This window comes from Besnoitia besnoiti, chromosome XI (genome assembly GCF_002563875.1).
Source record: "Besnoitia besnoiti strain Bb-Ger1 chromosome XI, whole genome shotgun sequence".
NCBI classification, from domain to species: Eukaryota; Apicomplexa; class Conoidasida; order Eucoccidiorida; family Sarcocystidae; genus Besnoitia; species Besnoitia besnoiti.
This window is the reverse complement of record NC_042366.1, coordinates 1383410-1409900: the sequence shown is the minus strand read 5'-3', so window position 1 is coordinate 1409900 and position 26491 is coordinate 1383410. Positions and strand designations below refer to the sequence as shown.

At 56.8% G+C, this 26491-nt stretch overlaps 3 protein-coding genes across 3 annotated transcripts; 1 reads left to right on the top strand and 2 right to left on the bottom strand.

Annotated features, from left to right (window-relative positions):
* Window positions 1–4559: 4559 nt before the first annotated feature.
* On the top strand, window positions 4560–10012 carry BESB_020780 (adenylate and guanylate cyclase catalytic domain-containing protein; the record flags this gene model as incomplete). The annotated part of the gene is made up of 4 exons (XM_029360787.1): window positions 4560–5505; window positions 6997–7376; window positions 7833–8933; window positions 9545–10012. 4 exons carry the CDS (start codon window positions 4560–4562, stop codon window positions 10010–10012), a joined length of 2895 nt encoding a protein of 964 aa, XP_029216146.1.
* Window positions 10013–10630: 618 nt separating this feature from the next.
* BESB_020770 (putative thioredoxin family redox-active protein) lies at window positions 10631–12967 on the bottom strand (the record flags this gene model as incomplete). Its single annotated transcript, XM_029360786.1, has 4 exons — window positions 10631–10682; window positions 11409–11472; window positions 11980–12083; window positions 12570–12967. 4 exons carry the CDS (start codon window positions 12965–12967, stop codon window positions 10631–10633), a joined length of 618 nt encoding a protein of 205 aa, XP_029216145.1.
* A 1863-nt stretch (window positions 12968–14830) lies between these two features.
* Window positions 14831–25989, bottom strand: BESB_020760 (tetratricopeptide repeat-containing protein; the record flags this gene model as incomplete). The annotated part of the gene is made up of 19 exons (XM_029360785.1): window positions 14831–14881; window positions 15212–15329; window positions 15609–15763; window positions 16137–16547; window positions 16925–17083; window positions 17358–17622; window positions 17939–18030; window positions 18354–18443; window positions 18713–18747; window positions 19028–19111; window positions 19854–20129; window positions 20256–20347; window positions 21001–21490; window positions 21955–22047; window positions 22444–22750; window positions 23228–23515; window positions 24114–24584; window positions 25067–25488; window positions 25800–25989. The coding sequence occupies 19 exons, from the start codon at window positions 25987–25989 to the stop codon at window positions 14831–14833; spliced, it is 4089 nt and encodes a 1362-aa protein (XP_029216144.1).
* Between the last annotated feature and the right edge of the window lie 502 nt (window positions 25990–26491).

Genomic DNA, 26491 nt, shown 5'->3' with positions numbered 1-26491 from the left:
TAGTTGTAGGACGAAGATGAGGCTGGCGCTTCAGGGGCTTTACCAACCGCGTACAAGCATGTGGACAGCTTAGGATGCCAATCGAACGACAAGACGTAAGCAGAGGAGGAAACAGGAAGGCGAGAAAATTAACAGAAATATAGGAAAGGGTGAGCGTCGCGATATCAAAGGAAAAAACGAGGGGGAAATTAGGCAGAACAAAGAGATCTGTTCTCTGTTGACTCTCAGTTTTATATGGCGTGTATTCAGCGGAAGAGGTCCGCCGCGAGAAATCGGTCTCCGCAGCATCTGATGCATGTGAAGGTGGATTGACTGAAATTGCCTGAACAGCTACCCATTAAAATAGCCAAGGATTGATAAGATGGAAAAAGAGACCGAAAAACGTGGAACCGCCAACCAAGAGGGGAGACGAGGGCTGAAGACAGCTGACTCCCCTTCACGCTGTATGTACACCGCCGCGAGCCAAGACAGCCAGCGGTGCGCACAACACGAAGTTGGCTCTCACGAGGAAATGCGCGGGCACAACAGTATTTTGAAAGGGCACAGGGAGGCGTGTAGCACACAAGAGAAATATTTACGCCAATGAGAGGTTCTAGCAAAGAGAAAAGCTCAGGTTGACTCGCAAAACGAGCTCAACTCAGCTCAAGCCTCGGTACTTCAGCTTCCTCGTCCCGCCTGTTACGCCGCACGGACGCACGCGCCGCGCGCGATCTCTGATGTACGCTGATAACGAATGAGTCGAGGCGACTAAAGATGCTGTCTAGAGCGCAGGTGAGCGCAAATATAGAAAAAGCGAAAACGGTCGGATCGAATAGATGGCGGATAAATACAACAAGAGGAAGCACACCGAAGACGCCCCATATCGGCCGGCGCCTGAGACAGACCACAACTGAGTTGGCTGGCTTCCCCTCAGGTGTGCTCGGCGTGCGAGACGTACCGCGCGATACTGAACAAGCCGAGCACGGGTGGCGGTCTGCTGATGAGCAAATGGGATTGATTAAACAAACTGAGTTCCCAGAAAAACGCCGAGCTCCGCTTTTCTCCTTGGAGTCTCTCGGAGTAGGTTTGACACTTAGTACCCGGAATCCCAGAGCACACGTGTCTCCCGGGTCAAATATCAGCATCCAGAACAGCTCTCTCTCGGAGAGGCGTTCAGAACTCGTAGCCCGCCGCCGCTCTTTTTGAAACAGCTGCTACCGTCAACGGAAAGCTGGAGTCACGTTGCTGTCCTGGAAGGGGCGACAAGTAGCCAGGCTGTTCACGTTTAGCCACAAGAGTGCTGCGTTGGAGAACGATATATCAGATGTGGCGTAGTAGAGGCGCCGCCATGTCAGGTAATATAATCGAAAGATTGTGTAATGGTAGTTGAAGCGAGGCTATACGGGCAACCGGCGCGGTGAGCACACCGCATAAAAATTATGCCTGCAACGCGACAGCAGAATGAAGGCATTCGAATGTATTTCAAAGTGGGCATCCAAAGGGTTTGAGACAGGGGGTCATCTCACACCTCCATGGGTCAATCACTGATCCAGTCTTCCAGGTTATCGTACGAAGGCGGTCCGCTCGACTTGACGAGATACACATACCCAGCTTTCTTTCCGCCGGTCAGCCTGATACGCAGGCCCCTTTCGTAAAAGATGAATGTGGATGAGCTCCTGAGTTGGATGACTCATGTCGCCACTGTAAAGAGGAAACCAGCCGGTCAGCTAGAGTGCCGCTGTGGCTCACAAACGTTTTTTCCGTGCTATGGAGCAGATCAAGTTTCGTATGGCGGGGGGTGCGCTGCGGTGTCTCGCTGTCTCTTAACTCCTCTATACAGAACAACTTTCTCAGGTTGCTTTTTTTGGCAAGTGAACCGCTGGCGGCGTCTACCACGGCTCGGAAGAGGGCAGTGTCGCAAAGCGGGACGGCATCAAGAGCGATTCCGCTCTTTCTTGTTCCCTATTCTAGCCATCGGTCTCACGCGCGGAGACTGGGAGCGCAGACAGCCGCAATTCTTCATCTTGCTTTGCGGTTGACTCTCCCTGTTGCCGGTTAGAGGAGCACGGTGACCACTACCCCGGTTTTCACAAATTGGAAGGTACAAACAGAGACAGTCCCCGCTTTGCCTGCTTATAACTTCGGATTGTGCTAGCAAAGCTGAGAGCAATGCATAACTCGCAACGCGGAACCTGTTGTTGCACAGATCAGAATTCGGTCTTTCGCTCTCAGGCGTTTCTCCGCCACCACGGCGAAAGGCGACGCGGGGCAATTAGTGCAAATAACGTTGCTGTTTACTTCTCCATTCTCCGTGTGCCTTGTGCTGGTGACGAGGCGGCGTGCGCGGAAACGAGCCCAGCACACTAGCAGAGGCCTAGGCAAAGCCATGGCTCCATTCCTTCGTTCGGACTCTAAACGATAAGACGGCCCTGTCTACAAAGGTTACTACGGTTGATTCACATTCAGGAAAAAGAAAGCTCGAGAAACAGAAATATCTCGGGGGCTTTTGCACGTGGGCATGAGGTTGCCGCGAGTGCGCCCAGTCACAGTATGGAGCACTCTGACTGGCACGCAACGCCTAACGCGAGCGCAAGACAACCGGTTAACTCGGGCCACAAGCTCGACTAAAAGAGAAATGGGTAATTAAAGAATAAAGGGGAAAGAAGCAACCGCAAATCGCGCTTTGGCGGACTCGCCATGGCCTGCTCATCGGGTCGCACACCCGCGACTCACCTGACAGCAACATGAGACACGGCAGGGGCTAACACAAGACTATATCGCCTGAACTCATGCTTTGCTACAGTATGCGCCTCCACACAGAGCGTCAAGACGAATTTTCAAACAGGCACGCCAAAATCTCTTTTCGAGGAAAATCCGGGCAGCTCCTCTTCGCGTGATGCGCTGCCCCCCCGTGACCCACACGCGTACTGTCGTGCAGATGCGCTTCTTCCTCACCGTTTCTACAGCGGCTTTTTTGTGTTTCAAAAGTTCCTACACCGTGGCGGTCTTTCCACTCTTTCGTTTATTGCTATTCTGGATTCGCTGTTAGTCTGTTCCGCCTTAGCCGCTCAGGAGCATCGGTTCATCTGGTCGCCCGCTTGTCTTGACACGCCCTGGCGTGAGCCTCAAGCTAGGATAGCGAGACAGATACGAGTCTTTCCTCTCACGGCACCCTGTGAAACCAGATTGTCCAGGCTTCGTATTTTCCATCAATCACCGCCTCAGGCTAGCGTAGGCAGCCTGGTGGAATGCCTTTTGTGTCGGGACGCATAGCGACTCTAGTGTCTTGGGCACACTCACGGCAAAGCGAGCTCCGCCGCAGTCACGCCGTTTCCCGGATGAATCGAAGTCTTTCCGTCATGGGCTTGAATGAAGAAGACATTCAGCGTACGGAAGGTACAAGATCGGAATAGAATGATTCGCCGGGAATTCGGCTTGGAACGTGAAGTCCTGCCCTACCGCTCTACGCCCTGCTTTGGCTACTGCAGTCGTTTCCGGAGAAGATAAATGACGAAGGACTGCGTCGATTCCGCCATAGATACCGCTTTTGTATGCCTTGCCGTCTTACTGCCTGACCCTCCAATCGCCTCGGTTATCCGCATCTTCGTCTCCTCGTACCTCCTAGGTCTCTCGCCTAGCGAACGTTCGTCTGAGGGGTGTCGTCCCAGCCTTTCTGTTTGACGTGTTTCCAATGCTTTTCACTCTTCTTTCGCTTTGCTGTCCTGCTCTGAACTGAATTCTTCAGCCCTAAATAGTCTGAATTCCATCACACACCACATGCCGTTCGCGTTCTCCCTCGCCACACTGTGATGGCTAATAAGTTCGCTGTTTTAGCATGTGCTTTGCCCAGCCCGTCTTCATACCCCGATTGCTGGCTGTCATTCAAAAATAACCATGTAGCACATGCGAACTTCGTACTTGTCTCCATACTCGCGTTTCACATGCTACGGTATCGTCGCAAGTGTGTTTTCCGCCGCCAGGTGATCTTCTGAGAGTCAGACGGCCGCTCAACAAGGTGTTGCAGAGATCTTTCTGTTTATTAGCCTGCGGTCGCCTTATTCCCAGTTCGTTGCGCCAGCGTATCCTGTCTCGCGTGTCGCCTTTAGAGCTCTCTTGTAAAGTCCGACAGTGTCGTTGCGCTATCACCCCCGATCTCGTATTCTCGCGAACGTTGTGTTCTTTGCCTACTCTCTGGCATTTAACAGCTCTGAAGGCTGATTGTTTTGCATTGCCAGTTGCGGGTCCGGTGCGCTTCTCAGCTGCCTTTCTCGGGCCTGGGTGGCTTGTCTGCTCCTGCGAGCGCATCGCCTGCCTTCCACGAGTGCGGCATCCTCCAGTTGCCGCGGCGCATTCTCCTTCTTTCTTCGGCGCCTGAGCCTGTTACCTACTCAGCGTCTCGTTTGTGTGTGTCTTCTGCCAGTTTGGCGCCTAGCTGCTGGCGCTGGTTTCTCCAGTCGGGTGGGGTTTCCGCGGGGTGTGCGCCTCCGCCCTGCGGGTTGTCGCGCTTGCCACCGATGCCTCTGTCTCGCGTTCTTCGCGGGTAGCCTGCCTTCGCCTGCGCCCGTCTGCAGTCCGCGCCCATGGAGAAAGACAAGCAGGGCGAAGCCGCGGGTCTGCGGAAGCGGCCAAAGGCCGCGCCGGCGGGGCTGGGTCACGCGAGGAAGAAAGAGCGGACTCGCGAGCAAGAGGCGAAGGAGAAGACCACGGTTCTCACGGCTGAGGAGAAGAAGGAAGAGACGCGGCGGAGATTCGGCTGCCTGCCCAAGATATCGCCTCGCGTGCGGCTCCTGTGTTGCCGGTTCCTCGACAACCGCGTGGCTGAGGGAGTGCTCATGGTGCTGACTCTGTATGCGCTTTTTGGCGACGACCTGCGTCTGTTGGCGACGCCGCGAAGCGCGGACCCTGTGTTTGACGCGATCACGAGTCTCGCGTTGGTGGCCTTCTGCTCAGAGATCATTCTGAGCTGCGTAGGGCGCAAGGACTACCTGTTTCACCTGTTTTTCTACCTTGACGTGCTGTCGCTCCTCTCGCTCGTGCTGGATCTCTCCTCGGTAGACGAGGCTATGCATATCTGGGCAGACGACACGAACGCCGATAACAGCAGCGAGGTAAGTCCAGCCAGTCGCGCCGGCAAAGCGGGCTCGAAAGTCGCTCGCATGCTGCGTCTCATTCGGCTCGTTCGGCTGATTCGCGTCGCCAAGCTCTACAAGAACATCAGCTTCTCCAGCAAAACCCGCGCGGAGGAGGACGAAGCGTTCGGCTCCTTCCTCGAGCCCGGGACTTCAATGGACGACGACCTGAAGGAAGACGAGGAACCCGAGCGCAGAAAGGACAACGGCGAGACGCCTGCCGAGGACGAGTTCGAGTCCGAAGTCGGGAAGCAGCTCACCGAGAAAACGACGCGAAAAATCGTCTTTGTCGTCCTCGCCCTCACCCTCGTTCTCCCAATCCTCTCGGAAGAAAACTACATCACGCGACTCGCCTCAGAAAAGAGCACTCTCGAAATCGTCGCCGAATACGCCACAGGTAAACGCACGCAGCGACCCTAAGCCCTCCAGGCTTGCCAACGCACGGCAAACTCCGGGGAGGCGGGGGGAGCGGAGCTGACTAAGAGATGTCTCCAAAGTCGCAACGTTTGCCAAATCCAGAGGCGTCAAGCTGCTATGTTGGAGCGGCTCCCTCAGAGATATGACGCAGCTACATCGTAGCGTGTGCAGGCCTAAAGGGGTCCACTGATTGATGATAATGGACGCAGCACTCACGCCACGCTGAGGAAGCTTCAGATCTACACGAATCAGAGCCCACATATGCAGGCGATCGCTTCAGCACCGGGAGAAGCGGGCGCGAGGAAGTGAAAAAGAGTTTGCAGCGTGGCAGCGAGTAGCTGTTGTATAGATGCCCAAGTCACAGACTGCACTCTAGTTCGCTAGTAGGAACTTAACAGGAAGACCTTCATTTGGTCAAGAAGTCGGAGAGTCAACTCAAATTGTGTTACTCAATTTAGGTGCAGAATTCCTTTACCAGTAAGCTTTTACGCACTTTTGACGGGAAACGTGGCGCCCTCCATTACCCGCACGAATGCGTATCTGCTGGTCGCTTACATATGCATGTCTAGAGACATACGTTCATCCCATCTGCATGTCTTACAGACATGCATTCGTCCCGCCTGAAGGCCTGCCCTCACGTGGAGACACCAATCCAATCACAGTTATATCGATAAAGAGGCTTTCCGCGCCTGAATCTAGACTGTGAAGGAGAGGACGAGTGTAGAATAAACATCTAGACTAACCTTGGGGCTGTGGAAAAGTGGTTTCAGGAGGGGGTCGGCACCCTCTCTAGTCAACGCCCCCGCGCAAACGACCCAGACTCGGAACCGAACACGCCACAAGCATACCAAGTCAGGCGCTCGTAAACATATGAGGCACAGAAGGTCCAGTTCGCTGCCGGAGTTGTATAAGGAATGAGAGCCGTTTTTTCTCCTCTCGCGGAGAGGTGCCTCCGACGATAGCGACAGCGCCGCCGTCGTCTGAAACGAAACGTATCGGCAGCAGCACACAAGAGCTAGAAGAAAATACTAACCAAGGGAGGCAACCTAGTCTACATGCTGCAGCGAGTCTCACTGGGCACGGCAGAAGCATTAAATATGTAAGCACGTATGCGTGCGTAGAACAGCACATACGCACAGCCCGGGGGAAAACACTCACTGCAGCTCCCGAATCAGGCTGCGTCGACGTACAGCCGCCCGTCGTAAACGTTCACCAAATTTCGACTTCTAAGCTAAGAGGTGGACTCTCTCCAGCTTCGTCTGTCTTCCCCGCCTCTTCTTCTCTTCCCTCGCGTCTGTCGCTCACTTGCAAGCGCGCTGTTCTGTATTATCCTCGGCAGCGCTTCACCACGTCGTCAGCGCGCCATGCCTGATCGGATCTGCTTTCATGCCTGACTTCGTGCGTTCAATTTTGCGTCAGCCGACCTAAGACTGCCTCAGTTTCCCTCTTGCGCTGTTCGCGTTTCTTTCAGCGGCTCAGCGCGGCGTAGACCGTGACGCGTGGCTGCGGGTGTACACGCACGCGACGCTGTATTACATCAACTATCACCGGCAGGGGGGCATCGGCGACATGGGTTCGAACCCGAGCCACCTCGCATTTTTCCAGCTGGCGCTGCCCCTCTACCAGACGACGATGCTGGACGGCAGGATCTACCAGGACGTCGCCTGCATGGGTTTCGCCTCGTGCGCCAACAGCCTCGTTCTCCCGCAGGAGGCCGCTGCGCGGTTGTACCTCCCTGAGGCCATGACAAACGGCACGATGATTGTGGAAGACCTCCACAGCATCGAGCAGCTCAGACTCTCCGAGCGCGAAGTCTTCACGGCTTTCTTTTGTAACGAAACAAGCGCAGACGTGGGCACAATCACTCCCCGTGATCAAAGCAAATGGCTCACTAGTATAGTACCTTCACACTGGAGGGCCGTATGTCGCCTTGCAGAGATGCCGCCTCGCAGACTCCGCGCAATAGCACATGTGCCGCCAGCACCGTTCCAGGCGCCGCATCCGAATGCCTCCGTCGTTCACATATCTACCTCCGCACAGCACATACACATGTATCGTTGAAGTCTGTTTCCTTCTGAACCCCGAATAATTCTTCTTTTGGCTTCGCGCCGACCCGGAACAGATCCGGGGCCGCGCGCGTCCGCAGTGCCTGGCGTCTAAGGCAAACGCAAGTGGTTGCCTGGCGATCTGTCGCCGGGAGCATGCCTAGGCGTTCAATCAAGCGCACTCTGTTCTTTCGCTTTACGTGACCGCTGCGTCTAAGCTGCTCCTCTCTGGCGTTGTGTGTGTGTCGGCGTGTATGGCTAGAGCGCCGTGGGCGGCAACCAGAAGGCGGCGGACTGCAGCATCAACAGCATCACGCCGATTCGCGCGGTGTTCGATCGGCGGCCGGGTTCGAAGCTGCAGGCGGGGTTGAGCCTTGTGCGGACGTTTCTGATTTGCTTCATTTTGACGCTGGGTGCGTTGCTGATTAACCGCGACGAAAACAACTTGGTGCTGATTCCCATCGAGCGCATGATGGCGAAGATGAACGAGATCCGCAACAATCCGCTCGCGGCGGCGAACATGACAGACGACGACGCGATTGAAGGCGTCAGCGCGAAGAAGTCGCGCGAAGGCCGTGCCCGCCCGCTGGACGACGAGGACGCGTCGCCGCTCAAGATGCTCCAGTCGCTTTTTCGCACCGGCCGCGACGGCGAGCGGAGCTCGGACTCGATGGAGACTGCGATGCTGGAGAAGACTATCATCAAAATCGGGGGGCTGTTGGCTCTCGGCTTCGGCGAGGCCGGGGCGGAGATCATAGCGAACAACATGAAGAACTCCGACGGCGGACTGAACGCGATGCTTGACGGGAAGAAGCTGCAGGCGATCTTTGGCTTCTGCGACATCCGGAACTTCACCGACGCGACGGAGATCCTCAAGGAGAAAGTGATGATCTTTGTGAATCAAATTGCTGAGATCGTCCACGGCACCGTCGACCAGTACTCGGGCTGCGCCAACAAAAACATCGGCGACGCGTTCCTGCTCGTCTGGAAGTTTCCAGAAGTTGAGCGCGAGGGCGGCGTCAAGGAGCAGCTGATCGACACAGCGACGATGAACCGCCTCTCAGACATGGCGCTAGTCTCTTTCGTCAAAATCATCGCCGGCATCAACAAGTCCCATGTGTTGGCAGAGTACCGCGAAATCCCAGAGTTGATTGAGCGCCTGGGCACCGGCTGGAAGGTGAAAATGGGCTTCGGCCTCCACGTGGGCTGGGCCATCGAAGGCGCAATCGGATCCGAATACAAAATCGACGCTTCCTACCTCTCACCCAACGTGAACATGGCCTCCAGGCTCGAAGCCGCCACCAAACAGTATGGCGTCTACATCCTCATCTCCAACGAATTATATGACATCATGTCGCCTCAGGTGAGACCGCAGAATCGCCGCCAATCCTGACGCGCGCGCCCCGCGCACCTTCGCAAAGAGAGTGTTCAACCGAGGCGCGAATGCGTCTCGCCTCAAACCTCATACGTTGTGATCAAATGAAATTATAGTCCACATGTGTGCCCCTCCCTCCGCTCGGAGTCCATCCGAGAAATGCGCCAAACTTCATCTCTGACTCAACATGCGGATGGCCCAAAGCCTATGTATGCAGCCCCCCGGAGAGACTGAAGCAAAGCTTCAGTCCACCGTCCGGCGTCCAGCCGATGCAGCTGCTCATAGCAACGTATCAACGCACATCTTCTCTGGAATGCTGATAACGCGTTCGGACAGGTGCATCTCCGAGTGGAAAGAGTCCTCTTTTCGTGCGCAGACAGACGGCGAAGCTTCAGTTTTGGAGCTTTTGTAGCGCTTCCTTGGTTAAGCCGGCCGGCTGTTCTATCAAATGCAATCGTTTTTCCCGTTTTGGAGTAGACTTTGTTTGCGTGCTGAAAAGTAAATGGAGCTTGCGTTCGCCCACCCGTCTCACGTCTGCGACCTCGTAGCCCAATTCTAGAGCTGCGTTCGCGTGCATGTGTTTTTTGGGACTTTCCTAGGCTCAGCTGAACTGCCGGCAGATCGACCGCGCTACCGTGAAGGGTTCGCAGGTGCCTCTGGGGCTCTACACAGTGGATCTGGATCCTGGGCGTCTGTCGGTGGTGCGGCAGCCGCCCAACGGTGCCTGCGCGCAGCGGCAGAACAAGTCTCGGCAGCGCCAGCAGCGGAATCTGCAGAAGCAAAAGCTGTGGTCGAGTCGCACGTCCATCTCTGCGATGTTTGAGACAGATCCCGACATCGTAACGATGCGCGAACACCTGACGAAGGAGTTCCTCACGACGTTTCGAAGAGGCTTCAGCCACTACCAGGCCGGCGAGTGGTACCGCGCTCGAGAAATCCTCATCAAGACGCAATTCATGCTCGGCGTCGAGGACGTGCCCTCAACCGTCCTGCTACGCTTCATGGCGAGTCATGAATTCGTCGCGCCGGCCGACTGGCGCGGCTTCAGAGAGCTCGTTGAGAAATAGAAAACAGACTTGACGCAAACGACGACCCGGCGCGCACACCCCACAGTGGAGAGACAACGCGCAGAAACAGCGCAGCCAGAAAACGGCCGCAAACAAATCGCAAGGCAGGGAGAGGAAAGCAGCAGAGACAGATGCAGAGAAGGAGCAGACCTTCATCTACAGAGATAATACTAGACAGGAAGAAAAAGATGACGAGGAGTGGCGGACGCAGCCCAGCTAGGACACGGTTTTCGCGGCTTCTTTCGTCCCGAGATGAAAATCAGTCCTGCGTCCTTTCCATGATGAACACACCTCGGTGGTCTCGCGCGGCCAGCAAAGCGAAACAGCCAACGCAGCAGGCCCTGTGCGACAGAGGTGCCCCCGGCGCGTAAGCAAGGCATGAGTTTGCACACGAAAGGACGATGCGTCGAGGAGTTGACGCCGCAGCATAATTTCCCACTGCGAAAGTCTGGTCGTGCTGACGGAATCTCCGCCTGCTTACCACCTCAGGAAAACAAAGAGGGGGGGGAGGGCAAGAGAAGTGCTCCCGGCGCGCAGCAGACAGGACAACAACAACGGCACGGAGGAAAAACTCATTCGTCGGCTTCAGCCTCAAACGGAGCTCGCGGTTGCGCTTCGCTAGCCAAACAGCGTGCGGAATCTGTTGCCGAGCGAGACAGGGCCACTGAATCTGAGCCACACGCCACACAACGCACGCCAGAATGCACCGTGATCCGTTTGCATGAAGCGGGATGGAAAACAGGGGTCCAGGAATGCATGCCGCGCACATGCCCCCCGCAGCCTCCGCGTCGACAGGCATGACTCCGCAGGCACTGTAGCTCATTGCCAGCACCGTCGGACACCTGACTCCAGTGGAATATATATTCCATTATAGTAGATATATACACAAATACATATACGCGGGGTGAAACTACATAAATATATATATATAAACCGTGAACCCGATATATATATATATATATAGGGGGGACGCATAGTACGACAAGGCGGCCATGTGCCCCCTGCGTCAAACAAGAAGGCAGAGAACAATGGAGCGCTTGAAAGCTCAAATGCGTGGCCTCGCGTGAGATGGATTAAAACCGAAATTTACGCGGGAACGACTACAGATGGGCACGCGAGCCCACGTCGGTTGCCCCCGCCCTCCACCTTGAGAAAAAGACACGAGTGAGGCTGTGGAAGCGCAGGTAAATCTACAGCTGAAAATACCCGAGGGCTAATGAGACGCAGGAGTCTGACCGTGGCTGCCCAACGCATTTGCTTCCCGGTCCTACAAGTCTCCCAAGAAAAGTTGCTGTCGCACCAAAACCCGCGAGCGGTAAACGGCGGACAATGAGAGAGGAACAAGGGAACGACGTGCCTCGCCCCGCAGAGAGACTCTCTGCAACGGGAGACATACCTTTGGAAGATCTGTGCGAATTTCTCCGTGGAGCCGCTCTCCTTGATCAGTTCGACTGCGTCTCCTGAACCGAGAAGGACACTTAGTTGACCCACCATAAAAGAGACGAAGAGCCGACCGGTCTTTAGGCTCCGCTCGGGCATCACGAAAGACGAATGCACAACTCTGAACAACCTTCTGTAGGAATACGATCCTCCTTCTGTACATCCCCAGTTCACCTTGACTCTTGTGCGTAAAGACGCGCTACCCAAAACACCCACCCGGCCCCCTCGGCCCCCCCATACCTCATGCGTGAGACGTCGCAAGAAGATAAAACCTCTGTGTTTTAGGCGAGCGCCGCGCAATGACAGGCAGTTATCAGCCAGCGGCATCCGCCCCCCAACAGACAGCCACGAGATACGCACACGTCGACGACGTCTCACACCCGCCGCTGCGTTCGAAACAGCCCTCTCTCTTGACTGTAGACCCCTAACACTCGACTCTGTGACGCCCAGCAAGAGCGAGAGATGTCGGAAACTCTTGGTGAAAGAAGGCACTCGCGAGTCTCCCCGGCAGCTCGCCTCGCTCTCACCTGTAAGCACAGCGTCGTCAGGCGTCACGAGGACGAGCGACGGCAGCGAGCGAACCTTGTATCGCCGCAGGAGCTCGCCTGGATGCTTGAAGGGCAGCGCGTACCTGTCGGCAAGGTGAGAACGAAGGAGTTGAAATCCCCAAGATCCGTACACATTTCGCAGCCTTCTGCACAGACACTACAGAGCACGAAAGGCATTCGCGCCACGTGAAGGCCTCGAGGGTTCGGAAATACGGCGGCAACCTGAAGGCCTCGCCTTCGCGACGTCAGCCAGAGTGCATCTCGAGGCGCTTGATTGCTGTGCGAACGCATTTGGCTGGCTGAGAATGCGTGGGAGATCCCGCGCCAGTCCGCCTCTGCTTGAGTGCGAAAGTTCATCTCTACAGAAACCCGGACGCGATTCGAGTCTTCGCGCATGGGTGCTGCTTTCCACTCCAAGAGAAGGGACTCCGTGAAAGCAATGCGCTGACATACACTCCTCAACCGACACGCACACGATACACACGTATTTGGAAGAGAGAGACGGAGAGAAAGAGAGAGATAGTCCTGCGGGGCATGGGAGCCAGAGCGTAGCCTCCTCGGCAACTTACCAGGGCATGGCCTGCACGAAGCCTCGGTATTCTTGGATGTTTCGATCTAGCGGCACGTAGATGACTTCAAACATGCCCGTGGGTTGCAGAAAGTTGTAGAAGCGGATGAGAGCCGACATGAAAGTTTTGCATGAAGGGCACCACGCTGCGCCGAAGAAAATTCCAACGTACTTCCCATCAAGCACCGGCGCGGCTGGCGTGAGCCACAGCGCGCGGGACGAAGACGTGGCGGGCGGCCCTTCAGAAGGCTCCAGAGAAGGTGGCGAACTCACAACAAGCACCTCGGCGTCCGCAGCAAGCCGCGCGGCGGCGTTGTAAGGCACGTAGTCCTTCTCAGAGACAGGCGGAGACGCACACCGTGCGAGAGAGCGCAGCCTATCGAACAACAGGACGCCCATGGTGTTGGTAGGCGATGCGACGGTGAAATCCACGCGCACAAACAGCGAGCGAGGCACAGAGCTGAAACGACGGGCGGATGTCCGAGCGAAGAGCTGGCGGAGTCGGGGCTAGACTCGATTCGACACTAACGAATAAAGAGACCGCGGAAAACAAAGGCAAAACAAACGCACACGGTAGCGATCCTACATCCTAGTAGACCGCACAAGCTCGAAAGAAGAGGCCCAGCGAAACGTATACCAGGAGCAGCCTGGCGGCATCGGTTCATTTTCCTTCACACAGACATTCCTCTTCACGACTCAAACTGGGGGGATATGTGCCGCTGATGCGCCCGAGGAAAATAACTGTTGGGTTAGATGTTGGAAACATGGAATGTATCGTCTACTTCCTTCGTAGTCCGCTGTCTTGCGACCCTCGTTGAGCGATGCCAAGCGGGAGAAAAGTCGCCTTGGTAGAAGCCAGCTCGGTGAAAGGTGTTGTTTCACCGCCGACAAAATTGCAGCCGAGACTCTAAATAGGAAATCCCTTCTGTGCAGACAGAAACAACACCCAAGACGAAAACACGACTTCATGTGTGCGTTTCCGCTGAAGGGGCGCCGGCAACGAGGGAATTCATGTCTCCGCGGCACGGTAGGGTTCTTCCCAGCATGCAGTCCAGATGCGCTCTCCGGTTGCAGCTCGGCAATCGGGTAGGCGCGTGTATTTTCACGGGTTCAAACTTCATTCAGAGGGTATAATAGTATAGTGCCTGCTCACTCGTTTGTTTTTGTTGCTCTTTTCCGCATGTATGAACGCATTCACTGCTGCGTCTGCAGGCGCACTTCCCGCTTCAGTGACTGACAGCGACTCTATCGACTGGCTTCTGGTCACCGTGCGAACAGGAATTGACCCGAAACGTCGCAGTTGTTGGCTTCCTAGGGCGTTTCGGTTCGACAAATGGAGCGTTTTCTTCAAGTGATGCTTCGGACTTGTCCGCGGTGGACTGGACTTCCATCGACCGCCTGCCTCCCGCCTATCCGAGTTCGACGCACACCGCCCTCCGCCTCGGCAGACACCGGGGTCGCGGACAGACCGCCGCGGGAAACCCGGCAAGGTATTCTGCCTTAAACCGCAAGAGATGAAGTGTTTGATACGGTTGCTCTCCGTGACTGAGCAGTTTTCTGCATTCGTTACCCGCGGGTAACTGCTACCCGCACAAAAAGGTCTTCAGATGCCAGCGAAGGGCGGCAGCACACAAGAGTGATGCGACAAGACAAATCCTTTGGTACTGTGTGCATCTCACATCCAGCGGCAGCCATAGTTGTCCTGGGCAAGTGATGCCCCACTGATTTTTCCATTGCATCTACTTCCGCTCTGTCCGGAGTATCCTTGCTAGGGATGCCAGCGAAACATTGACAAGCGTGCCGCACAGAACGCCCTCTTTTGCACAATAACGCGCTTCAATGCCTTTCGAACACGTGAACGTGAATCGCGCTCTATAGTATTCCTCGCCTTTAGTTCATTAAAATAGGCAGACTCGCGAAGGGGTTAGTGCACTCTTTCAAATCCGTGTGAGCTCCTGAAGCCTCGAGTCGCTGCGAGGTCTACTCCGGCGGACTGCTTTTCTTCAGCTGTGTCGTCTACTAGAAACCTAAATTCGAGTTTTGCGAGGTGCCCATGTGGAGTAGAGTAGACGGAAATGTGGGAGCTGGCGTGCGGGTATGGACGGAAGATAGAAAGACGCTCGGCTGACGATCTTACAGCGGCAAACGTAGGCAGCTAACCTACAGCGCAGCACCCGTGAAGAATGGACGACAGAAATAGATGTTATCGGATACAAAGGTTCCGAAGGAGAAATGATCGCAGAGACTACAGTTGCAAGGGAATTACTGAGCAGCCTGAAGGAAGGCATCTGCCCGCTGCGCCAGGCCCTGAACCTGAGGAAAACAGAACGAATACACATGCAACAAAGCCAAGATGTGCTGTCTGCCCAATATCATTAGTAACCTGTTGCCGCCCTGTCGGCGACTGCCCCTTCGCAGCCCATCCATGCTGTGAGCTCGCATTGTTCGCCAGAGATTCGAAAGCACTTGTGAGCGGCGCGATACATGTACACACAACGTTGACACGGACACCCGAGTAGCGCCAGACTCGCCAGGCTGCTTCAGACAAGTTCCTTCGAACCCGGCACAATTTGAAGTCCTGCAGATGACTCCAAATACCCCGAAACAGCGAAACGCGACACAGGGCCGCGGCGCGCCACTTACCTGCTCACGGAGAGCCCGGATTTGTGGTCGCTGAAGGAGGCACTCGTACGACCCTTCCCGCTTCTTGAGCATCTCCGTCACGCTGCATGCGGTCGTGTGCAAGTCGCGGGCCCGCCGCCTGCGTACAAATTCATTTCAGAAACAGCCACCGGCGTGTTTCTTCTCGAGAACGAACGCCGCCAACAAAGTATGTTGCCGCTCTGGAAGGGCGCACACAACTTGCAACTTGTGCAGGCCTGCCCCCACAGCACAATATCCCTTTACATGCATGCCCCAGCTGAAGCACTAGCTTCGTCCTCGGTTTCTATTCGATGACACCACTCTGCGACTCAGGATTAGCGTGAAGCTAGTTCTGTGCACATCGCCTCTTATATACTGGATCAGATCTCGGGCTTACTCGAGTTCTTTGGGGTCGCCGCCCGCGGCGGCCAGTTTCAGTAGGAGGTTAAAGACTTCGCTCAGCGCGTCGATGGCGTCCTTCTGCTGCTCGAGAGTCTTGGCAGAGCCGAAGGCGCGACTCTCGCCCGGCCTCTCTGTGCGACTCATGAGCGCCTGCGCGCATCGCCAGTGGGAGAGCGACGCGACATCTCCACTACCGCAGCCCAAACCCTAAACCCTAAAACAGTCCTCTAGGTGCGATCCTGCAGAAAGCGCGCGGCCGCCAGCCCTGTAGCTGACGCGAGTCCCAACGCCCGGTCCCTGAGCGAACACCACGACTTGTAGTAAGCGACACAGCCGTCTTCGCACAGTGTTCCACGCGCTGAAAAGTTAGAACAGAACATAAATGCAGCTATGCACAGGGTCTGAGAAATAGACAGAGGAATCAGATTCGCGGGCCGCCCCCGGTGTGCGCGCATCATCATGAACCGCCACAGCCGTCACGACACCCGCGCGCCCCTCGCTTCCGCCAAGCTTCTGCGCTTACACTGAGTGTTCTGAACTGCTTGAGCCGTGTATCCGCCGCCTCGGCGAAGTCCCCTTTGACCGCTTGCAGGTTCGACAGCACGCGCCAGAGCTCCGCCTGGTCTGCCACGTGCTGCCCGAGGAACTCCAGAGTTTTGATTGTCCCTCGAAAAACAGGTGAGGCGGCGACGGGCGACGCCGCGCTGGGCGACACACTGTGCTTCTCGGGTTCTGGCGCGAACCCAACTCTCCTTCCCTTCGGCGGGGCCTCTTCATCACTGGACTGCGAGGAGACTTCAGGCGCTCCGCCAGCGCTTCCGCTCGCCTCGGCGCTCGCCGAGTCAGCAGGTGCGCTGCGTTGGCTCGCCGCCGCGGGCTCGGCAACCACCACATGCTCTAAAAAGCTGTAGATCCAAATGGGAATTTGGTCTTTCTGAGGCAGATGGAGGGCCACACGAGGAAGCAATTCGAGAGCGACAACTTACGCGGTGATAGAGGTGTCTGTGTGCGCAACACCCGTCGGCTGGGAAACTGAAATGCAGAGATTGAGCGCGAGAAAACCGTGGCCGTCCCCGAACGGCTGCAGCCCAAATCACCGTGCAGAACTCAGACAAACGCATACAGAACAAGGCCGTTTCTAGCTCGAGTATATATGTATGCATGTGGATAAGCATCAAGTCTGCAGGCGACGTCCGGACTGCAGCTTGGTCGGCGCAAGCCTCGGGCTAGCCAGCGCCAGAGGAGGCGAGCGGTACATCACTTTTGTATAAAAGTGAACTATCCACACGGCTGTGCTTCGCTGGCGCTTACCACGTTGAGATCAACATAGTGCCTGAGAGCCTCGTTCACGCCTCGAATATCTCTGAGTCGCACGCAGATCTTGAGAAAGTTATCCCACATCCGCCAGCTCTCGCGTCGGTGTTTGACGGCCTCGCCGATGCAGATCCGCGCAGCAGTCCATGCTTCTTTCTGAGCGCATCGCACACGACACACGCTGACGCGGATTCACTGTCTCTGCTGCAGCACTGCGCGAGACTGTCAAAGCGTCCTTCGCCAGATTCAAAAAGCCCCCAAAGCACCCGGTTGCGCCTGCGAATTCAAAGCACCTCAGCAGCAACTGGCGTAGTCGCAGCCGTACATCGGAATTGACAACACACTCCTCGCCACACAACGGACGGCCTATGCTCGTTCGCCAGGTGTCTCCATGTGATGCCGGAGCCCTCAAGGTCGCCAAGAGCTTTACCTGCGAGTGCACAGCAGCCAAGTTCGCCCAGGCGTCTCCGTCTTCCGGTTCGAGAGAGACAGCTCTGCCAAACGCCTGGATGGCGTTGTCCCAGCGCTCCAGCTTCATCTCGCAGCAGCCCAGAATGAACCAGGAGTTCCTGTGAAGCGGATTCAGCTCGAGCGAGCGCGCAAAGGCCTCTGCCGCCCTGACGTAGTTCTCCTCGCGCATATACAGATACCCCAGCGACCGCTGCGCGCGCGCGTACCGGTGCTTCGACAGGTCCCTGCAAGCAGGAACCGCCGCCGAGAAACAGACAGCTAGACGATCACGTCGTAAAACGGGAAAACATTCAGACCAGCCTGGTGGCCTACGTGTACATATATGCCATTACATAGGAGACGGGAAGGCACTCGAAAACACACTATCGCGACTATGCATATCTATCTATCTATCTCTATCCGTCTATCTATCTATCTATCCGTCTATCTATTTATCTATTTATTTATTTATCTATCTATCTGTATACATAGATATATACAGATACATAATTATGTAATACGTAAGCCACAGACGTTTGCTACGAAAGCGGGAGAGCTCACCAGGCCTTTTCGTAGCACTCAACACTTTTCCGCAGATCGCCTAGCGTGCACCAGAGGGGAGGAGACTCGCGAACCTTCAGCCGGCCGACGAGCTGCAGCACACATAGTCTCACGGAGATTGAAGCTGACGCAAAATATGGCCTCGCATCACCACGTACCCAGCCAGCGCACGGGTGGCTTCGTGCCTGCGGTCACCAGAGACTCAACTGCCAAGCTTGAGCAGAAAATCTGTTGCCCCCCAGAGAAAGGAAGCCTAGTACGCGCGCCGCACGGTTGGGCAGCTAGGAAAACGGATATCTCCACTGACACACACATTTGCAACTCGCTCATACAAAGCCAATGAACTGTCTGCACGTATACCAGTGAAACAATGCTCCACCGAATGAGCCTTCAGCTTGACAACGACAAGGCATACCAATTCTTCTGCATCAGCTCGCCGATCGGCAGCATACAGGCACTCCGCAGCCTCTTCCCACATCGCCAAATCCTTGAAGCTCTCATAGGCCTGAAGGCATCCAGACAGCAGGAACGCACACACGGAGGTAAACACACCCCAAGGTTGCAACCGTCAACCGAGGCAGAGGACGTATCACTGACTTATTGTCATCCTTTGCTACTGTCTCGCTTGGAGTAATCCGATCCCTCTCTGCTCCTGTGCACTGCCTCCTCGATGCCTCCATCCTCCACCACCATTCAGCCTTTGTATCGGGGGCACAAACCTCTACCGCGGAGAGCCGCGTAAACCCCCGCCCCTCCCCCCCCCTGAGGACTCACGGTCAGCGTCGCTCCCATGCGCATCATCCGGAAGGCTGCGAGAGCAACCAAAGCAGAGACACGAGAATTCAAGGAGTCACTGCTCAGGCGCGCATCGCCTCCACGCCATCTTCTCGGGTTTTGACATCCCCCTCCAGACACCACACAGAGCGAGTATGCCGTCAGTGCCCATCCCTCCCATGCGGGCACGCGCTAGGCCGTTCGGGAAAAGCAGCCTGACGCCCGCAGAGTCAAAATAGACGTGCGGCCGTGGACCGTCGCGATGAGTAAAGGCTATCGGGTCTATCAACGCCTACGCTGCGAGAGAGAACTCACCGAGCTCGCGCTTCCCCTGCCACCAGCTTGGATAGTCCACGTCGTACACGAAGCGGAGGCGCTGCGCAGCCGCGGGCTCCCGATCTGCGCGCAAACAGACGACCCGCACAGGCCACGCGGGTGGAAGTGCAGAAAACTGGCAAACCGGCGAAGGCAGATTGACGCAGGGAGGATGGAAGCCGCTCAGATGGACTCCCTGCCCACCTATCCCTCGCAACTCGAGACAGCCTGTCGCCACGGGGTTGCTCGCCACGCCTCACGCCTGAGCGTGGCGCGCACCCAGATGAAGAGATCCCAGGGTCAGGCTGCCAAGCACAAAGCGTCAAGCAGTATCGCGGCGAAACCGGAGAAAGCATGCCGCAAGCGACGTGAGGTGTGCCCCGTGCAAAGGACAGAAGCCGCATAGGCGAATCCCAAAATGCAGAGGAGAAGGGCACGTGTTGCAGCGAGGCATCATAGATAATCTACAGTACGGGTCTATGTTTGCTACTTGACGAGTTCTAGCTGGTATGGATATTGCCCTACTAGATACCTATTATACTGCATGGGTGAGAAATAACGAGGCTTCGTCCAGGCGCAAAAGGTTTGAGAAGGCATCCACGGCGACGACGGTGCGTCACGCGCGGCGCGTGGTGTGTCACAGTCCGCAGTGCGTACGGAAAGCTAAATCCACAGCGACACAGCAGCCCGCAGGCGATCGAGGGCAGCGCCGCGGCCGAGAGAGAGGACGCCGCCTAGACGGAAGGGTTTAGGCACCAGGCGGGCACTGTCGAAGACCACGAAGGCGCGCAGCGGAGAGCAGAATCTGTCGGTTCTGCTGGCGTACCGTTGAACTGATCAATGAGCGCGTTGAGCTGAAGCGACGCGCGCTCCACAGTCTTGGATCTGTGGTATTCTGCCTTGCATCTCTGCCAGAGAGCGGCGGAGTAGAGCAGCCAGTCTTCGCTCTTGATCTCCGCCCCGTTCATCTCAGCGAGATACAGCGCATCCGCGGCAGCGGGCTCGCCAGCGCCTGCGCTTTTCGTCTCATCGCCCTCCTCGCGCAGCGTCAGGCACCGCAACGCCACGGCATTGAGCTGCTCCATCGCCAGCTCGTCCTTCGCTGCGAGAAAAACAAAACACGGCAGGGCTGCTGCGTGAAAACAGGGACCGAAACCAGTCAACCGCTGCAGCGCCAATACGACGATGGACGACGACCTGCGTACAGGTCCGCGTGAGAAACGCCTACCTGGATTCGCCTCCAAGATCCTCAGGCCCTTCACAAGCAACAACGCTTGCTCAACAGCCTCCAGGGGCCGCTCCGCCGCGGCCTCCTCTTGCCTGAAAAGTGTAATGAAAAGCAGAAGCGGCCGCAGATTGACGGGGCGCTGCCTCGAAAAACGCGAGAAAGCGGTACGCGTGCTGAAACAGTGGAAGCCAAAGAAGCCAGGAAGCGCAGTCGGGGCTAGTGCCGCGTGTGCGCAAACTTGTAAGGGCAGAACGCTCCCAGCAGGAGTTGGAGCTGCGAAACGCTTGCCATATGCACATCGGACAAACACTATATACGTGTCTATATGTATATGCGTATACAGATACACACTTCGTATTTACATACCTATATATAAACATATATGCACAAGATACCACGTCGGACAGGCGCTGAGCCCGTACGGATGAGCGGAGGTGTTGGCGACGTACGCTGCTTGCAACGTGTGAGCATCTGTACAGTGTTGCATACCCACATACCTCCTATCGCCTGACGCGTCGTGCTGACAAGCGTGGATAGCGAGCGATCCACATATACCTACATATATATATATATATATATATATATATATATATATATATATATATATATATATATGGGCATTGATTCACGACTGTATACGCGTATATATATATATATATATATATATATATGCACATATGTGAGTGTATGTGTGACTGCACTCAATATGATGTCCACGGAACTAGCGAGACAGGGAGAGTCGTACGGGTTGAGGAGCTGCGGCCGTTCGAGAATGTCTGTGTCTGCCAGGATGTCTTTCAGTTTCCAGTGGCGCCGCTTCGCCTCCATTTCAGCCACTTCTCTCTCCGCGTCTCCTTCTCCGGCTTCTTCGCTTTTTTCACTTCCCGGCTGGGCGCTGGCGCCCTCTGCACCCGGCTCGCAGTTCGGCTCGCTCTCCACGGGGTGGCCTCCAGCCCCCGCGTTCGCTGGCACGCTATGAGATTCGTCTCGATTCGCGTTGGCTGTGCCCTCCGCAGGCGGCGCATCCGCAGCCACGCGAGCACACGCAGCCGTGGCAGAGGACGAAGCAGAGGACGAGGCAGATGACGAGGCAGAGAGCGGAGGCGCAGGCGCTACAGGCCGCAGACGAGTCGCAGAGACGACGAGCTGAGCAATGGCGCGCTGCTGGTACCGTCGCCGAATGCCCGTGGCCCCGGTGAAGGAAAATTGGATGTTCGCAGCCTCGCAAGCGGCGTCTGAGCAGAAACCGCAGCCGCAGAGACGGCAAGAATAGGACACAGGTCCCGCGCGGCGACGCGCAGAGGCCAAACAAACGAGCCACGCAGCATCCGACATGGAGACAGCGGCCGCCGAAACGGCGGCGAGCCACGACGACCTCGAACTCAACAGCACACAAAAATGACGTAGGTAGCTGCGGCTCGTCAATTGAGAGGGGCGACGAGGCGGCTACGGATGTCCCTGCCTCCGGCACGTCGACGCACACACCGCTGCGCTTTCTACCATCCCCTCGCCACCCAGCCCGCGATCAGTCCAGCGTGCAGCGTGCGTGTGACGTCCATCAGGCAGCTGAAACGAGAAACGGCGCGGCGAATGACAGCTGAGCAAAATATGGTGAAGGAGGCAACGAACGAAAGAAAGACCAGAGATGCGAAACGCACTTCGGCGCCTCCGCACCTTTCCACGTCCGGCCGGCGCTTACTCAAGACTGCGTCGAACGATTTATCGATTTTTCCGTACAAGAGAAGGTGCAGAGACAGCTCAAGCAGCATGAGCGCCTTCTGTCTGTCGGTGACTGAAAACATTAGCACAGAACTCTCATCAGCTGCGTCACAACTGATTGATTCAGCTCCTCTGGAACCGCTCAAAAACCAGCGCGTGCCTCTGCCTTACGCAAGCCTCAATGCAGGCTGCGTTGAAAGAGACTGTCAACCGTTCCTCTCCCGCACGCGACCGGGGCGAGCGCCTTCCGTTATCAGCTCGGCAAGGCTGACTCGAGCCGCGAAGAGCTCGCAGAAGGATCCTCTAGCCGCATCCACCTTTATACTTCTCTGCGTGTAGGTTCAGGCATGGATGCACACTATACCCCTGCCCACCCCCTCCCCCCGCGAAGCGCCTCGTGAGCTGCCGGTGCGCCACTTGGCCTGCGTTTCACCTGGCGCGCATGGATTCACGCCACTAGGCTACTCACGCCAGGCAGCGTCCGGAAGGAAGACGAGCCCCTCTGCGTCGTCGCCCAGCCTCGCGGCCTCCAGTTCTCGCGCATGCGCGGCAGATCCCTCGGCAAAAACACGCACGAGAGCTGAAGCCGCCGCACGCTTGGAAGCAGCGCCGCGCGAGGCCGCCGCACGATTCTCCGTGACGGAGTGGGCGTCGGAGCCTGCCAGCAGCCTCGCCGCGGTTTCTGCGCCGTTCTCGCGCTCCGAGACGCCGAGGAGCTTGAACACGTTGCGCAATTCCTCGGGCGCCTTCGCAAGCGAGAAGGTCTCCGGCAGCAGCTGCGCGGAGAAAAGCAGATGCCGCATAACTGGATTCGAGCGCACATCGTATCGACCAGCCGCCGCGGAAACTGAGCGCTACGTCCCGACGAAATCGGAGTGACTCAAACCACGACTGCATCAGCAAAACAGCCAAAACAGTCTGCTGTCGAGATACTCTGAACAGCCCCATCATCCAGGCGACAGCCTTCAAGACAGGAGCGCGAAGCCGACGAAAGAGACGGACCAAGCAGTACGCAGCCACGGCGAGCGCGTGAGCGGCTATGAGCCGCAGACGACTCGACAGTGAAACCCGAGGAGAGGGGCAAGAATGAGTCGCGACTGAAAGACTGGGCGCGTGCGCCGCGTCTAGGATCAAAACTGCGGGACTGCGCAGCGTCGAAAGCTGAGGGACAAAGCAGATGTGAGCGCCTCGCTGGAGCGACTCGCCCACGACCTGGATTCAACGCAGTTCTGGCTCTACTAGAATCTGCTTACTCGCATTTCCTTCAGGGCGGCTGCCAGCGCGTCCACGGAGACGCGGAGGAGCGACGGCGCGGGTGAGGCGGCTGCGGACACTCCCCGCAGGATCTTCTGAGAGATCGCCGCGATTCGCGCCTCCCACAGAAACGAAGCAAAGACAGGACACAGAAAAGACGACCCGAGCGGGGTAAAGTCCCCATCACCTCCACGCACAGGCAGCGCCGCGTGCTGCGCGCGAAGCCACGCCGAGAGTCGCCGGGCGAGCCAGAGGTATGGCAGCCCGCGCACGAGCTCGTAGACCTCCTGAGCGAAAAATTCAAAAAAGCTCAGAGACAAGAAATGCCGGACGTAACAAGAAGACGACAACAAAATCATACAGAGACGAGAGAAGCCGCGCATAGCCAGGCCGCAAGACTGGAAAACTCAAACGCAACTTACAAAACGCAGATGCACGCGAAACGCCGAGAGAGACAATGGAACCCTAGGTAGACCTGGATGAACGCCCACGCGCCAGCCAACATGCCGACACCCAGGCTCAGAATGCGAATAAATCTTAGCACACTGCCGGCATCCGCGAGCCGCTGGAGAGAGAACGAAGTCACAAACACAGGGGAGCGTGCCGTCGACGACTCGAATAGGCTTGCGGGGAGAAGCGCTCTCGAGAAACGCCATCGAAAGAGGCAGTCGCAGCCCCTAGAGCGACAACACCAAAGTGGAGAAAAAGCGACAGATCCGTGTCACGCCGGCAGAGGCCAGCGCGCAGACGAGCGGGTCACCGCCAAGCCATAGAACGCCCATGCCACAGGCAAATCAGTCAAACCGAAACGATACGCTTCCCCTATCTCCTCCTAATCGCCACCACACCCAGGCACACGCGAGAAAATGTCTTCTTCCTTCTCACCTCTCCATCGACGTTAAACTCCTCCGCGACTTCGTCGTGGAGTCTCTGCAGAGCGGCCTGACTTGGCAGCTTCGCGGATGCCTCCGCCTGCGCGCTCGGCGCGGGGTCCTCGCCGTCTGTCTGCCTCTTTTCTGGCCTCTGCTCATCGCCCTTCACCTGTGGAGTCAGCGGCATGTCCGCCGGCCCCAAACGGCAGACCGCCTCGAGCTCGGTTTCGCAGAAGCACCTGGGCGTCGCACTCGCGCGCTTTCCGCAGAAGCGGCAGAAGGGGGAGGCGGGCGCCACGAGGCGCTGGAACCTGCTTGTCGCGCGGCTGGTCGCGGCTTCGCCCTCTGCAGGCACGGCGGCGGCTGAAGCCTGAGTCTGGTAGAAGGGATGATCGGGGAACTTCGTCTTGCCCTCTGTCTCATGTTGCACAGCGAGGAGCTCAGACTGCTTGAAAGGACGAATCGGCGGCCCTGTCCAGTTCACCTAAAAAAACAGAAAAAAAAAAACACACACTCACAGCTTGAACCGAGGCTAGACGCGGCCCCGACCGGCGCCTGCGGAAGTCTCGAGGAGAAAGAGAGACTGCCGCAGAAAGACCTGTAAGACGGAGGAGGAAGGAAGTGCAGAGGATGAGAGAGACCACTGCCGCGCGTTCCTGCCAAACCGAGCGAGACTGAAGAGATGGCGGGGAACGTAAATGTCCCGGGCTTGGCGAAGGCCCAGTCTACTCAGATGTGTCACACTGGGGGCGGCCGTCGACAAAGTGCCTCACGAGAGACTCCCGCCGATGCTGGCGGATTTGACAGCCAAAAACTACAAAGAGTGGTAATCCAGCAAACACAAATCAAGCTCGAAAGCATATTCAGAAACTCGCGCGTCTAGAGGAATTCGCCGAGGCGCGTCGGGGAAAGCGAGGTAGCATTGGAGCGCGCGTGGAGGGCGTCGCCTGCGGTGGCTGAGCGTACCTGCATGAACAGCTGCGCCGCAGCAACCGAGGCGAGCAGGACGCCTCTCATCCTCAAGCTCTGTCGCAGCTCATTCTCCTCTCTCTCTGGCTGACTCGCGTCTCTATTCGCCGTGTCTGTCTCAGGGGAAGCGTAGACGAAGGACGCGCTTGCTCGCTGCAGCTCGGCGTCGAGATCTCGAAGAGACACGGCGCCCGCCTCCGGAACGGCTCGGTCTCCAGTCTCAGCTGACGAGGCTGCGGCAGCCGCTGAGAGAGCTGCAGACGCGGACGAGCTCTCGCGCCCGGCGGGAGCATCAACAGGAGAAGGAGAGAGAGACAGAGGGCGAAGCAGAGGCGACAGCCACGGCGAAGCGAACAGGACAGAGCGATAATGGCAGCGACGCAAATCGCCCGTTAGCTGCAAAAACGCTGCGAGCTCAGCTGCAAAACACATCCGCAAGACGCGACATAGCGCAACGGATGACGTGCATGACGGGAACGCTGTTGGGCGAACGCCAACCATCAAATGAGTAAGATCGCCGATGACTAGATAGTTTTGCTGCGTGTAAAAGCAGGAATAGGAAACAAGGAGGATACGAGGGGGACGCAACGAAGCAAGGGAGAGCAACCCGCGATGCGGGGAACCAGAACGCGCTTCCGACGCGTCTCAGGCGCCCCAGAAACTTGGTTTGTATGCCTGCCTCGTAAAGGGTCAGGTGTACATGCACTGTTTGTCAGCCTTCTCGCCTCACCATCGACACTGGTGCATAGTTCTGCATCTGCCTCGCAGCCCCGCGCTTTTCTCCATGCCGTTGAAAGCTCGTCGAAGACTCGCTCTTGCGCAGAAGGCGGCAGCTGCGGCGTCTCCGCGCCGCACACGAGGAGGGCCTCCAGCCTCCACAGAGACTCCAGCAGAGCCGACAGATCTGCCTTTCTCCCCATGCTTCGTGGCTGCCACTCAAATGACGGCGTTTCTCTGCACAGTAGACGTCTTTCCGGGCGCCCCGGCGGCGTCTTTACACGACGAGAAAATCAAAAAGAAGGCGTCAGAAAGAGAAACGATGCCAACTCGACGACGGTGGGGCAAACGCGTCACGGAAACCGACCTGAAGAACTCACGGCTAGGGCCGCTGAAGCCGATGTAATAACGGAGGCGAGGGGACAAGGAGTCTGCGCGATGCCAGCCAGCACGAAACTAGCTCACGAATTCCCTGCAAACACAGACGCGGCTCCCATAAACTGACCCATTTGACTACACAGAAAGACGGGGGCACGGTAGAAAATACGAGTTGCGCGGCGACCACAAGAAACGAAGCCGTGAGACACAAACGGTAGCGTGGGACGGTGGGACGGGGTAGACCCTGAGGTTCAGAAAAGCTGACTTGAAGCCCGCCAAAGACGCAAAAACAACAACCACGTGAACATATCTTCGTTGAATGGAGAC